This window comes from Dendroctonus ponderosae, unplaced genomic scaffold (assembly GCF_020466585.1).
Source record: "Dendroctonus ponderosae isolate FM_Combo_2020 unplaced genomic scaffold, Dpon_F_20191213v2 Dpon_F_20191213_1, whole genome shotgun sequence".
Lineage (NCBI taxonomy): Eukaryota > Metazoa > Arthropoda > Insecta > Coleoptera > Curculionidae > Dendroctonus > Dendroctonus ponderosae.
In genome coordinates this window covers 50134319-50148194 of record NW_026017110.1, presented here as the reverse complement: position 1 = coordinate 50148194, position 13876 = coordinate 50134319, and the positions used below count along the sequence as shown (strand labels likewise).

Genomic DNA, 13876 nt, shown 5'->3' with positions numbered 1-13876 from the left:
GCCATAGACGGAGGCAAATGTGAGTTTTTTACCAAAAATATTCATATTTGAGGCTCAACTCGATGAGGAGTTTTCCAAGAATTGCCATAAAAAAGGGCGGCGCAACTCATCAGAAGCCACCACCCTGTATATACTGTTCCCCAGTGCCCACAGTTGATTCACAGGAAAAAAGTTGAACGATTTAAAGGAATTTTTATTATCAAGGGCGACTGGGTGTCTCAACTACAGCCTACTGTATACAAGGAAATTATTCAGTTAGTCACTTTTTGAATAGAAACTCACCCGGTTGAAGTAAAAGTGCTATTTTGGCGGCAAAAAATTCAAATTTGACACTACGCCCATATCCGATCGGTGTCGGCCAGTTGCCGAGGCCGGCCGCTTGAGTGCGCCAATTGCATTCAGTTTGTCAGCGGTGTGTGTGTGTGTGTATCATGGCCACGAATAATTATTTCGGTTTTACACATGGTGGAACTCAATATAGGTGAGTTAAATAGAACTAATCGAATTCCGTTTACATCCTGCTGCAATTGAACGCATTGAGGGCATGGTGGATGTTGTGAGGAAGCTGAAAAAAGCTGGTTTGAGTAGGGCCAAATGTGTGTCCTTGAACAAACGGCACCGGCATTTCACCAGGCTTGATCGATAACGTGTTCAATGTTGCCGTGTTTACAGTTTCTTGGTTGAGTTTCCGTCAAAATCCTGCACTTGGCACAGAGAAAAGACCTGCTTTTAGCGTTATTGCACGGTTCTCTTCAGTCGGAATATAGACAATATTATGGAAATTGCATAACTTTGCGCAAAAATTTCACCAAGTAAATCTAGTGACTCACTTGGAGAAAATTGCTGGCAACAATGTCAAGGCGAAGCCGTCGTTCCGCCATTTTGTCCGCCGGTTCCAGACTCTGTAGCGGGGCACGTGTGGTTGTTCACGCCAAAATCCCGGTTTATTAGCCAACATTTCAGCCGCTTGTAGCGAAAAGGGTGCAGGTCCGCTCATTGCAACAATCTAGTCTATCTCGTGTGCCCCCAGACTCGATTCCAGCCAAATTTTCGGGTAAGTTTCTAATCGAGCAGTCGTCATTTCGCCTGAGCAGTTACCGTTCTTCAACCCGTTTCCTCATTCTCATCGTGTGCGTTTTTAATTAAAGTTAATTAATTAAAGCAGGCAATTCCTCCCATGAAGTATAGTTTCGAAGTCCTCCTCCAGAGGGTTGTCTTCGCCCCGCTAATCTGTCACTGAATTGATTTGGCCCCTTGGGAAAGCCATATATCGCTTTTACTTACTCCAGTGTCACAGTCGAAAGAAATAACTTCAGAATAGCAGTATTCCATTTTCTAGCGCTACAACTGGAGCCGCTTACCAAGCGGGTCAGCCCTATGCAGTAGCCGCGTCTCCTGCATCTGCAGCGGCCGCCACTTACGGAACGCAAAGAGCTGCCGGATACGACGCCGCTTACCAAGCGGGAGCCCCTGGTCAGGTAAGCCCCCTCGTCTAATTTGTTCAAACGCAAAAGTGGACCGGATGCTGGCCGCCGTCCAAAATTAAATATCATATTTGCTAAGTTGTTGCTCGAATCCACATTGGCAAGTCTGTAGGTGTTTCAGGGAACTTATGCTGCAGTTGGTACTGGGGGTACACCAGCATACGAGTACGGTTACGGACAAACAGCGGCGGCGACTTACACGCCTGGCTACGACCAGTCCGGGGCTGGTAAGCCTGCGACTTACGCCACCACCTACGCCTCTCAGAGAGCCAGTCAACAGGCTCAAGCAGTAAGTTACTTTTTACTTAACTATGCAAGGAGAATTACATGAGCAGTCCTAAATACCGCTTGTGATCAGACACCTTGCAACAGCAAAGAACCTGTATATAATCAGACTGTTTCTCTAAAACAGCCTAACTCAGGTTCGAACACTCTTTAATTACGAACTCTGCTCTGTACATGGGGGGCTTATCAATACGGGTTTGTTTAGACTGCAGCCGCAAAACCAGCTCAATACGCAGCAGCTTATCAACCCAACGCCTCTGCTTACCAGGCCACATACGGACAGCCAACCGCCCAAACAACAATAGCCGCCCAACCTACAACCCAGGCAAAACGTAAATATAAACTATTATTACCACCCTTATGCAAAAATCGATGTTTGTAAATTTTGTAGCAAACAGCGGAACGTATTCGGGGTACGACGCGGCCCTTTACTCGGCCGCAACAATGTATGTTGCTCAGCAGCAGCAAGGAGGCGTCGCGCAAAATGTCGCAGCGGCGTCTCAAGTTGCCGGAGTTGCTGCCGCTCAGAAGTCAGCCAATTGGCAGGGGTTTAAAAGGGGCGGAGCGGGAGGCAATAAAGGTCAGAGGCCCAAAGCGCCTCCTAAGCCACAACAATTACACTACTGTGATGTCTGCAAAATTAGGTATGCTAGCAAAAAAAAAAAAAATTCCTCTACTTTGAAAAATTTGCGTCTCTAGCTGCGCTGGGCCCCAGACTTACCGGGAGCATTTAGAAGGGCAGAAGCATAAGAAGCGCGAAGCTGCCACCAAAATGGCAGCCAGCGTCGCAACAACAAATGCGAATCGATCTGGAAATTCATTGCGTTGTCAGTTATGTGATGTAACTTGCACAGGAAACGACGCTTACGCCGCTCACATTCGAGGGGCCAAACATCAAAAAGTACGTAAATTCTCCTACTAATCGCAGTTTGATTGCAAGTTTTTTGTATAGGTTGTACTGCTTCACACCAAGTTAGGCAAGCCTATTCCTCCTCAAGAACCTGAAGTTATTGGCGGTGTGAAGAAGTCAATCGCCAGCGCACCAAAAATCAACTTTGTGCAATCGGGTGGTTTAGGCATGACAGGACCCAGCCAGGTAAGGCCAATTTTCTTCTCTAGGTCCAGCATTTCGCGTCATTCCAATTTGAAAAGTCCGGGTCTTGTACGAACGCGAAACAAATCTTTTGGCTGTTCTTGCCCGTTTTATTTCGAAATAATCCTCCCAAGTTATCAGGAAAATCGTAAACTTAAAGGAGGTGTACACCAAAAATGTGTCGTCGCAAGGCCAATTATTTGAGGGAGCGCGATTATTGTTGAGGCGTGTTCGTGTCGAGCGTTGTTGAAGGAAAGCTTTTTTTTGGTTGACACCCCCTTTGCTAGCAGATAATCGCTGTCTGACTAGAGTCTTTAACCTATTCCAGGGAAGTAACGGAGAAATGAAAGATGAAGAGCCCGAAGATACGCCCGAACCAGATATTCAACCAGTTGGTCAGGATTATATTGAGGAAATTAAAAGCGAAGATGGAAAGGTATTCCTCCAAGACTTCATTAGCACAATGTGCCTAGGCATCAATAGAAGCCGGCTAATTTTTAAACGGCTTTGTTTACCCTTCAGGCATAACGCATTATTAGGTCTTTTAAAAATTAGGCAATTCTTTAGCCCGATGTTCTGAACACCTGCATACTTAAAAAAAAAGCCTTAATTCAACGCACATTCATATGTCTTAGGTCATGAGTTTCAACTGTAAGTTATGTGAATGCCGATTCAATGATCCAAACGCTAAAGAAATGCACATGAAAGGGCGAAGACATAGATTACAGTACAAGAAAAAAGTGAATCCTGATTTAGTAGTGGACGTCAAGCCAAGTCTCAGGCAAAAGAAGATTCAGGAAGAGAAAATGCGTAGGGCTGTAAGTAACTTTAAATCTAATAGAAAGTAAAGGGGGTGCAACAAAATAGGTGTTGTTCGCGATTTGGTCCTGTTTTCCGTCTATTCAGCTTTCTGTTTCAGGCGCTTGTTTGTTCGGATGAGCGGTTTAGGCTAAGGCGTCATAGGTTTTGTTTTGCACCTTCTTTGCTGCGCGACAATTGTTCCTTTTGTCAGACTTTCTCTGTGTTTATCAAAATTTTAAGGTTGTCGCAAAGAAATCGAATTAATTCACCTCTCTATGCCTTAAGATTCAAGCTGTTGAGAGTTTTGCTAGTTCGTACACTCCAGTTAAGTCGTAGTTTGGTTGTTTCGCATCTAACCAATATACTTCTTTCCAGGCAATGCGAGAGGAATTTTGGGCGCGTCGGCATGGTTTCAACATGGACGATGAAGGTAGGAGGGCTAATTTTAGCGCTGAGGGCCATATGGAAATTGTTGATTTTCCAGAATCCATCTATTGGGAAGACCGACGTCGTTATGAAGAATATATGGATATGGTTAGTAGAAGCGGCGGTCCGTTTCCACCCAGAGGCCGGCCATTCCCTGGTGGTCCACCGGTAAGTAATTTTAAATACCTATCGTGAATGTTGGCTGACATTCTATTTTCCTTAGTTTTTCCCTGGTCCGGGAACCAGAAGACCGGAATCTAGTGACGACCGTCATGTCATGGCTAAACATGCAGAAATATATCCAAAAGAAGAGGAGTTGCAAGTGGTTCAACGCATTGTGTCGCATTCCGAGCGGGCATTAAAACAGGTCTCCGACCAATTAGCTGAAGCTAAACCTAGCGAGGGCGATGCAAACAAAGACAAAGCAGTGGATCAGCCCCAGAAAGAAGACGGACGCGATAACCAATTGTAAGTTTACTGGCTATGTCCCAAAAAGTCCTTTGTTGAGTGAGTTTCTTTTCTAGATTCTCTTTCCAAAAAGAGCAGGATGCCTCCAGAATGCTGAGAGGAGTGATGCGAGTGGGGCACCTAGCCAAAGGTCTTCTGTTGAAAGGGGACAACCAAGTCGAACTGGTGGTGTTATGTGCCGACAAACCAACTTTAACTCTCTTAAAGAAAGTCGTTGAATTATTGCCCGCTGCTTTCAAGCAGGTAGTTCTACTCATCACATTGGTGAATCAATAACAATAAACGAATTATTTTGTGTTATTTAGGTAGCTCCAGATGCTGCGTACCAAGTAGTTATTAACCCTGCTGAAGCCGGGTTGACTATTCAAGCAGAAGGACTGACAGTTTTAGTTCAACTGACGAGTCCTGTGATGCGCGAGCAAGGTAAGTTTGTAGACTAATCTGTGGTAAGGCGAAATGAACGGCAACTCGACATCGCGTGAAAGAACGAGGAATGGTCGCGATGACTTTGAGAGACAAAAATCGCTTGTTCAGTTTGGTTCGGTTTATGCTTTTTTGCTCTCAAATTCATTGCGGAATAAGCGGGCAGTACCGCGAGGTTTAAGCTGAATGAAAAGCAGATTTCCATGTGGCTGCCAAGTGTTTATTTGGTGTGATCAACATCAGTTGTTGCAGATTTATTTTTTTGTGAGCAGTGGTTTTTTAATACTGTAGCGTATAGACAGCTTAAACCTTGAATTGCTAATAAATATTGGACTTTTCTAGGCTGAAGACACACGACCTACAACAGACAATTGTCTGATTTTACTGTCTGTTTTAGATGCGGGGGTGTGTTTGCGAACATTCTTAGTCCGCATAATTCTATTGCATCGGGGATTTTTTATTCAAATGATATTGTTAAAGCATGTTCGCAAAGCGCCCCACAGGTATTGTTAATACAGTCCAATACTTATGTCACTAGTGCGTACTGTGCTTAAATGTCCCGTTTTCTAGAATCCATCAGCTACGGTTGTGGGATAAGGATTTTTGATCATAATTCGCGCCCCTCGACTAAGCCCAGCCCAGATTGCTTATAGGGGACGGGTGTCCAAACAAACCTTAACGTTGGTAGTAGTTAAAGCGGGTTTTTCGGTTTTGTGGCACTCGCCTCTAGCGCTGGGCCGTGCTTAAAGTTCTAGGGGCGTAATGGTCAAACACCCTTCATTGTGTCTAGAAGCTGCAAGCGGCGGGTCGGACCGGGATGTACTCTCGAGAGGAAAGTGTCTCCAGGCGCTGGCAGCGCTCAGACATACCAAATGGTTCCAGGTTTGTTCTTGATGTTCACTTTTTTCTCACCGTTCTGAATTTTTTGTTGTTTTACTCAGAGAAAATCAACTGGCGACTACGCGCCTTCTTGAAATTAATAATAACCTGTACCCATGGAGAAAAGATATTGTAGTTCGTATGGGATATTGAAGGCTAAGCAATCACAGGTCGATTGCATGTTCTATTCAAAATCCCCCAAAAAACCTGATGATGATGTGGGTTTTTCGCCATTACAATCAACCCTTCTTCAGCAGGGAAATCAAAACTGTTTTAATCTGTTGCTAAGTTGGCATTGAAACTCTCACTTGAATTCCTTTTTCTTTTTAGTTCAGTCACTTTCCTTATACAACAGCGCTGAAGAAAAACTTCACATCTCAATCACGCTCTATTTAATCTTCCAAAGGGTTCCACATAAATGAAAATTTGGCCCATTCGAAGTCGAACTTCTCTTCAACATGCCATTTTGTCAACTGTTAACGGTTAACGTTTTTTTTTTTATTTTTTTGTTTTCGTGGAACCTTTATCAAACACGTCTAGCAATTTTTCGGGAAAACACTAACAATTCTGGTACTTACAGGCTAGAGCTTTGGGATTACACTCCTGTGTGATTATTATCAGGATATTGAGAGATTTGTGTCAGCGAGTGCCAACCTGGTCACCTCTTAGCTCGTGGGTAAGTTCATATATTTCTTCAGTAAATAGATTATTAGTGTGAACAGCACTCCAACATGATGTTTTGATTTAAGTATTTGCTACTCTTGAAGAGCCATGATGCGAACAACATTCTGATTATTGCAAATGTTAAGAATACTTGGATTATGTGGACGATTGAACGGTGTTTCATTGCAATCAATTTGCGGTTTTAGGCCATGGAATTGCTTGCGGAAAAAGTACTTTCATCAACACCTGGTCAAGTTCAACTGTCTCCAGGGGATGCACTGCGCCGTGTTATGGAAGCTGTGGCTGGAGGACTTTTATTGCCAGGTGGACCTGGATTGGCCGATCCATGCGAGAAAGATGGCCCGGACGCCTCGGGGGCTCTTAGTGCTCAGCAGCGTGAGGATCTTTCTTGTTCTGCGCAATATGCTCTTCGCCTGATTGCTTTTAGGCAGATATTTAAGGTAAGAGGTTTTTATAGAATTCTACCATTAAAATGACAAGAACTTCCCTGATATGCGTTTGGTCGAAAGCGGCGTTTTTTAAACGTAATCTCAACTTTTTCCTTTCTCAAGTTCAATCAGGGGGTTGGTAATGGATTTTTTGGGGTTCAATCTTGAAGTGACCGTAAAAATTAGTATCTACAGGCGGGGTTTTGAAATTTGGAGTATTCGTAGTTCGGTTGAAGATGTCTTATCTATTTGTCTTTAATGTTGCTCTGAAAGGCAATCACAAAGTACCACGATTTAAACAGTTGTTTCTGTCATACTTTTGGTAATTTTGAAAGTGAAAGGTTTCTTCAAAACTCGCGTGCGTGTTGAATATTGCGAAGAAGCTGCTAACAGTTATATCCAATGTGAAGTTGTCCGTGTGAACTTTACCTGAAGAGATCCAGTTGCACAATTTTCCTGCATATTCGACTAACCCAGACTATCCGTTTGTGAATGATGTTTACTGTATTTGCTACTATTGAAGAGCCATGATTATAATCAAAAGTCTGATATCACAAGCTGGAACCTGGCCTTTATCCGATAGCAATCCTTGTCCCGATCCTGCTACTAAACGAATGTGTCTTTGTCCAGGTTTTGGGAATGGATGCGCTTCCGCTGCCACAGAAATCATTTAAGAAAGACAGATCGGCTCGAAAACGTCGTCGTTCAGGAGGCGAACCTGAAGGCTCAGAAAGTAAGAGGCCGAACTGCTGATATTAGATGGGGAGTTTATGAGGAATGTTACATTTCAGGTGATACTGGGAAGATTATTAAGACCGAAAGCGCCGCGACACCAACAGACGGTACTCCGGCCAAGTGAATTGGAGGAGATATCTCTCGACTTTACTCATAATTATTTATATTTCAGAAGAAATAGTTTAATTTTATAGAATGTTCAAATCAAAAAATGTTTTTTTTTTGACGATTCCAGTCCAGATTGGTTAAAAGAGCAACGCTGATAAGGTTACTATATATGTGATTAGACGAAATTGATTATATGTTGATGCGACCTCGTCCACCAGTCAAACTTCCTTTAAATATTGCGTTAGAATTTTGGTTCGTTTTATGAATAAAATATTTGGTTATTATTGGCAACGGTTTTTAGTTTATTGTTATGTATTGATCTAATTAATACCCGAACTTTTCGTTTAGTTTAGTTCGACCGTCCCCACTCTGATCAGTAGGTGGCACCCACATGTTGTAATCCTCTTTGGAAGCGTCCTCCACGTACCCTTTTTGCTTTTCCATCTCCGCTCGGTGGGTTCTGTGTTCAATTCTCTTCAGGTTCTTTTTCTTCTTTTTATCCGCTTGATCATCTGCAGGCTCCTCTTCTCTCGTGTCAGGTTCGTTTATTTCTTCACTTAGACGCGATTCAGCTGCAGGTGCGTTTTCGCTGCTATTTTCCTTCAGCTCTTCGAGATCTTTGTCTATTTGCATGGAGATGTTTTTCAGGGTGTGTCCAGAGCCTTTGGCCATGTCGAAGGTCTGCAACCGCAAATGAGAATAAACAAGTTACTCTAGTAGTAACAAAGTACCTTGAACTTCTCGTCCTCCATATGATTTAGATCTGCCAAAATGTGACCGAGCTCTGTGGTAATCATGTGTTGTCGCTTGCCGTTGGACTGATTTTGCTGTAATTCCGTTGTCCATTTCATAATTTTTTTCAGTTTTGTGGATAAAACTTTCCAGTCGCTGTCCGCTCGGCCCAGGCTGATGGCCATACGATGCGACTTGTGCAATATTTTCAGGAATACAGGCTTGTATTTTCCTGTAAACCACATTCAACCAACTTGTTTCGGGCAGTTAATTGTGCATACCTGATGCGTCCGGGATTAATGATCTGAGTTGTTGCAATTTATGGAAACAGTGAATGGGCATTTGTTCGTCCAGGTCTTCGGGTGATTCTGCAGGTGATGTTGGCGCCGCTTCAGTCTGCTGAAATTGCCAGAAATTTTATTTTTAAGAAAGCCAAGTGAACGATTCTCACCGTTTCCTCGTCAGATTCCTCTTCCGCTCCTTCGGAAGTCGTTGGCGTGTCTTCGAGCGGCTGCTGATGGACCTTTGCTGGATATTTGACGGGGACAATTTTCCTCTTGCCGAAGATCGGCAGCTTCTTGCCCTTGTTATCAGCAGTAGTTGAAGTAGCGGCAGGCGAAAATGAAGGCATGTCCGCTGGCTTTGCCAAGTTTGCCAATCTGGAAAGTCCCAAGCTAAACTGAGTCAAGTTCTAAGTCAGTCTGGGTCGATCTACCTGATTATGTTCGCGCGCTCTTTCCGCAAGTTGGTTAACTCCAGCTTGAGCTTGGATACTGTCTGTTTGTCCAGCTTATCGTCGCTCAGTCCCTTCATGTAGGAGTCCAATGAGTCCTCCTCTGTATTGTTGTCGCTGGATGCATCCGCACTTATTTGGGCTTCGCCAAGTTTTTTCTCTATATCCGCAATGGACGCTGTGAGGTCCTTCTCCTTTTGCACCTAGAGTGAGTTGCAATTACAGAAACTGATTCAAATTGCCATCAGTGATTACGCACTAAGCTTTCGTAGGTCTGCGCCTTATCGGGCTGCTTAACTTTCATCCTCTTCTCCCTCTTCTTCTCTATTGTTCCCGTGCGGTCCAGAAAAGTATCCTCGTCGCTGTCGTAGAAGTCGTTTTCCTCCCAATCTTTGGTTTTGCGCTTTCTGGACTCTAAACGGTTGAAAAATGTTCTAAATCAAACCCATTGAGCGGTTTCGAACCGTTACCATGCGTTGCCTGTCTCAAAATGCCAGCTCGGTCCAGAATGCGGCAGGCCTCTAAAGCGCATTGAACAACGGCCTCCTTTTTCTTGCCTCGATGCAGCACTTCAGCCATTAGCGGCCGCCCCATTTCGTCGTCCAAGGGCAGTTCCACCTTGCATAGGAATTGACCCATTCCTGGACCCAAAACGAGTTTAACATGTGCAGTTTCTAACCAAACATCCGGGTACCTTGTTCAGTGCAGTCGTAGTCCAGGTTCAAGCCTTCGCGTTCGAAGAACCCGCGCAAGGCTTTTTTTGGATCGTCCAGGTATAACTCCTCATTGTTAGTGGAAGCAAAGGGGTTTTCAGCTATTTCATCCTCATCGTTTGCTTCTTCGCCTTTAATTTCATTAAATTTAGATCAAAATACCGGAAATTCGGCTTCCTTTGCGTTTGAAGTGTACCGACTATCCCTCGGTGTTATCAATGTCGTGACAACATACAGTGAAAGCTCTACTTGCGGACTTAACCAGACATTTTTCTTGGAACCGAATTTCGTCATATTGTTTTCAATGTAAAACACTTTCTTATAAGCGGACATTCTATTAAACGGACGCGGACATGATATGATCATACGGAGTTGAAAAGCTCTTACAAGCGGACACGAACCTGTAAAACTCGGTCTGCGAATAAAACCATTAGCAAAAATAAGCGATTTTCAGTCGGGGAATGCCTTCACATATTCCGTAATTCCCCGTTTAAGATGTTTTGACTTGACTTACTTTATTCATCGAGGCCATTACGTTTCCAGCACATGTAGAGAGTGTTTGTGAACCTGGCTCCGAAAAAGCAAATGCTTTCCTTAAAAGAAAAAATGGAAATATTAAATGCTTTAGATAAAGAAACAGTGTCCGTTCGAGAACTAGCAAGGCGATTTAAGATCGGCAGAAATGACCAAAAAAAAAGATATTAGAACAAAATCGCAGTGTGCTGACAATGTAGGACAAAAGAGGAGTTTCCTAAAAAGTGATGGTCTTGACATAGATAAAAAAAAGTTTAGATTGGCTGGCTACATGGATACTGGATGTTGCTTGGCTACAAGCCGCAGGACGTTTTCAACGCAGATGAGACCAAACATTTCTTTCGTGCATTACCAGACAAAACTTTAATATTCAAATCTGAGAAATGCACCGGCGGTAAGTTCTCTAAAGAAAGACTCACCATTTTGTTTTACGCATCGATGGCTGGTGAAAAACAGGATTTATTAGTCATAGGAAAATCAGCTCGCCCTCGTTCGCTTTGAAAAATATTACCATCCAAGATTTGCCAACAATTTGGAAATCTAACAAGAAAGCATGGATGAATCAAGATATTATGTCAGAATGATTGTTTCAGTTCGATAGAAAAATGGGGATTCAGAAGAAAAGAGTGTTCTTATTTCTAGATAACGCAGGATGCCATCCTCGTGAGGTGAAACTGAAAAATGTCAAAGTTATATTTTTGCCCCCAAACACCACTTCTATATGTCAGCACTGGACCATCATTAAAAAGTTCAAATGTTATTATAGAGATCTTATTCTAAAACATGTGTTAATTTAAATTAACTCTTCCAAGTGTGTCTGAACTGTTAAAGTCCATTAATGTATTAGAGGCTTCATATTTCATAGACGGCATGGAATAAAGTAAATTCTGCAATAGTCAAGAATTGCTTTATAAAAGCTGGATTCAAGAAGACAGAAGGAGAAATTTCACAAGATTCTGATCCAGAAGATGAGCTGCTTTTGTCATTATTAGCTGGACCAATGCGTCATGGTGCAGACTGAAGAGGAAACGTTTCATCCTGATACCACCGCCCTTTCCAAAACTGAACTTTCCATGAGTAGTGATGATGACGAATCAAAAGAAACGTTGACAATTGTACCTGACGCTTCACTCATAAAATTGTATGATGGTGCCTTAAATGCAATTTCCCTTTTAAAAATATTTTCAAGCGATGATTTTATTGCGTTTCAACATCTTAAAAACCTTGAAACCCATTTTCAGCATTGGATTATTCAAACTAGTCATTTAGAATATGTTAATAAACCGACACAAAAAGTTTCTATGTTGAAAAATGTTATAAAACATATGTAAACAATAAAGAAGCTGAAAATAAATATTTCTTTTTAATTAAATACATATCTCTATTATGCGGACACCTCCCATAACATTTTTTGTGGAACCGTGACTGTCCCCTTATCGGAGCTTTCACTGTATAAAAAGCGGAGATCTTACCCATTCCCCAATCGATTCCTCGGTCTTCCTCCTGTTTGATTTTCAGGTGCCTTTCAATCTCTCGTTGCTTCAATCGATCTTCAATTTCCTTCAGTTTTTGCGCTTTTAACTGTTTGAGCTCAGTGATTGTAAGCTCAGATTCTTCTTCTTGATCAGTTTCGGGACCAGTTAGTATATAGTGTCGCTTGCTGGTGCCAACGCGAAACACATGGCCCACCTGCATTGATCAAACAGCAAATTAACCGGCAAAATGGAGGCGAGTATACATTTAAAAGACGAAAATAATGGCAAGACTAAGAGTGCATGTTCGGAGGAGATCAGGGCTTTGCCGGGCGTGGAAAGCCAGTGCAATTTCAGCAAAGCAACTGAAGAAGTTTTGAAGGCAAACGTCAGTAAAGAAGCTCTGGAAAATATAAAGCAAATCTTCGATAAAACACGATCAATTCGGAAGGTGGCCGACGGCAAACACCAAGAAATCCAAGCCCAGTTCAAGGACTTGCGGGAGAGGCAAGTCAAGTGCGGCCTTCGGTAAAGAATTTGCTAATTTATTCTAGCGCTTTCAGATTAAACAGCAGCTCAGAATGCCTCAATCGCATGAAGAAGGGCATTGACAACATCAAGTTTTCCTATCAGGCCAAAGTGGGTGAAGTCTATCGCACGTTGAGTCCCTCAACGGATTATGTAGAAACCCCACGCACTAAAGAAGAACTAGCGGAGAAAGTTGAAGATATTCGCAACAAAATTGAAGAGATTCAAAAGCGTGTTTCAATTGATAAAGACAAGCATTCAAGAGTGATTCAGAGCTACCAGGAGGCGTTTGACCATGTATCAACAATGCTGGAGAACATAGAGCAGGGCAATTACAGCTCTATGAAGCTCAAAGAAGACTAGAATGTATTGGCATAAAAAAATTACTCACCCGATAACGCATGTATGTTTTGGGTTTCAATTTATTTCTACCATTGACGAACGTGCCATGAGTGCTGCTCAGATCGTACAAATAAAAGCCCTGTGGCTCACTTTCAGATGGGTCTTTTCGATATTGGAGCAGCACATGATATCTAGAAGAAAATGCGGCGAGTCAACCAAGCAAATGCTTGTTTCTATTGCTAACCTTGACACTGATGGGTGCTCCTTTAAGACGTCGCAGTTGGTCATCCTTCCAAAGACCCAAAATGGTTTCTTCATCAGGTCGATGTAGTCAATAATTTTACCCTCTTTCAAGACTTCCAGTACGTAGTTTTTGCCTGTGGTTTCAGGCAGGCCCGACCAAGCAGGCTCGGTGTATGGAAGCACTGGCATCAACACTGGCAAAGTTTTACATACAAAATTAATTTCATTTAACTAATACCACTAGTTACATTCTAGGCCTCCCTGGGTGGACTTGGGGTTCAGTCGTTTGTCACTGGACTTTATATTGTTTTCGTCCTTGGGGTTTTCCTCGGTTGTGTTCAGTACGTAATCAACAGGGCTGCTTTGGGGGGGTCCCGAGAAGCCTACAGAGTCCACTTTCTTAGGCAAACGGCCCACTTTGCCAATAAGTAGGGTGGGTTTTTTAAATGAAATGTCCTTGCTCTCGGTTGAGGCAGCGGCTTCAGGCTCTTTCGGCTTGTTGTCATGTTCAGGGCCTTTTTCCATTTTTGGAGCTTATAATTTGATGGTATTAGTTCAAGACATAGATAAAGATGGAAATCATTGGAAATCAACAAACCGTAGTTATTCGCGGTTAACCTAAAAACTGGCATTGACAAGTCGCCGGTGTTGCCAGAGTAGTCTTCATAGATGAAGACAACGGTTTTTGCGAAAACCTTAATAGTTTTCGGGAAAATCAGGATACATTTATTTTCGTTTTCGTCCCGAATTCGACTCCCAAAAAAT

At 42.8% G+C, this 13876-nt stretch overlaps 3 protein-coding genes across 11 annotated transcripts; 2 read left to right on the top strand and 1 right to left on the bottom strand.

The window, feature by feature from the left end:
- Positions 1–381: 381 nt before the first annotated feature.
- LOC109543451 (zinc finger RNA-binding protein) lies at positions 382–8105 on the top strand. Of its 8 annotated transcripts, none has more exons than XM_048663123.1 (19): positions 382–481; positions 1340–1478; positions 1606–1773; positions 1975–2101; positions 2161–2413; positions 2469–2670; positions 2722–2865; positions 3191–3298; positions 3498–3680; positions 4039–4093; positions 4148–4257; positions 4313–4557; positions 4614–4800; positions 4863–4980; positions 5771–5862; positions 6440–6535; positions 6729–6983; positions 7602–7704; positions 7763–8105. In XM_048663123.1, exons 1-19 carry the CDS (start codon positions 432–434, stop codon positions 7828–7830), a joined length of 2703 nt encoding a protein of 900 aa, XP_048519080.1. In that variant the 5' UTR covers positions 382–431; the 3' UTR covers positions 7831–8105. The 8 variants fall into 8 exon arrangements, with proteins under 8 accessions (XP_048519080.1, XP_048518981.1, XP_048519034.1 ...); XM_048663024.1 differs by having other exon boundaries at positions 391–481; positions 1325–1478; XM_048663077.1 differs by having other exon boundaries at positions 397–481; positions 1597–1773.
- LOC109543452 (kanadaptin) lies at positions 8093–13759 on the bottom strand. Of its 2 annotated transcripts, none has more exons than XM_019913181.2 (12): positions 13360–13759; positions 13113–13305; positions 12918–13059; positions 11999–12215; positions 9974–10123; positions 9750–9920; positions 9539–9693; positions 9262–9482; positions 8998–9205; positions 8828–8945; positions 8546–8778; positions 8093–8495 (listed from the first exon to the last, which is right to left on the bottom strand). In XM_019913181.2, exons 1-12 carry the CDS (start codon positions 13634–13636, stop codon positions 8139–8141), a joined length of 2442 nt encoding a protein of 813 aa, XP_019768740.1. In that variant the 5' UTR covers positions 13637–13759; the 3' UTR covers positions 8093–8138. The 2 variants fall into 2 exon arrangements, with proteins under 2 accessions (XP_019768740.1, XP_019768741.1); XM_019913182.2 differs by having other exon boundaries at positions 8828–8942.
- LOC109543453 lies at positions 12210–12932 on the top strand. The gene is made up of 2 exons (XM_019913183.2): positions 12210–12505; positions 12562–12932. The coding sequence occupies exons 1-2, from the start codon at positions 12249–12251 to the stop codon at positions 12887–12889; spliced, it is 585 nt and encodes a 194-aa protein (XP_019768742.1). The 5' UTR covers positions 12210–12248; the 3' UTR covers positions 12890–12932.
- Positions 13760–13876: the final 117 nt, after the last annotated feature.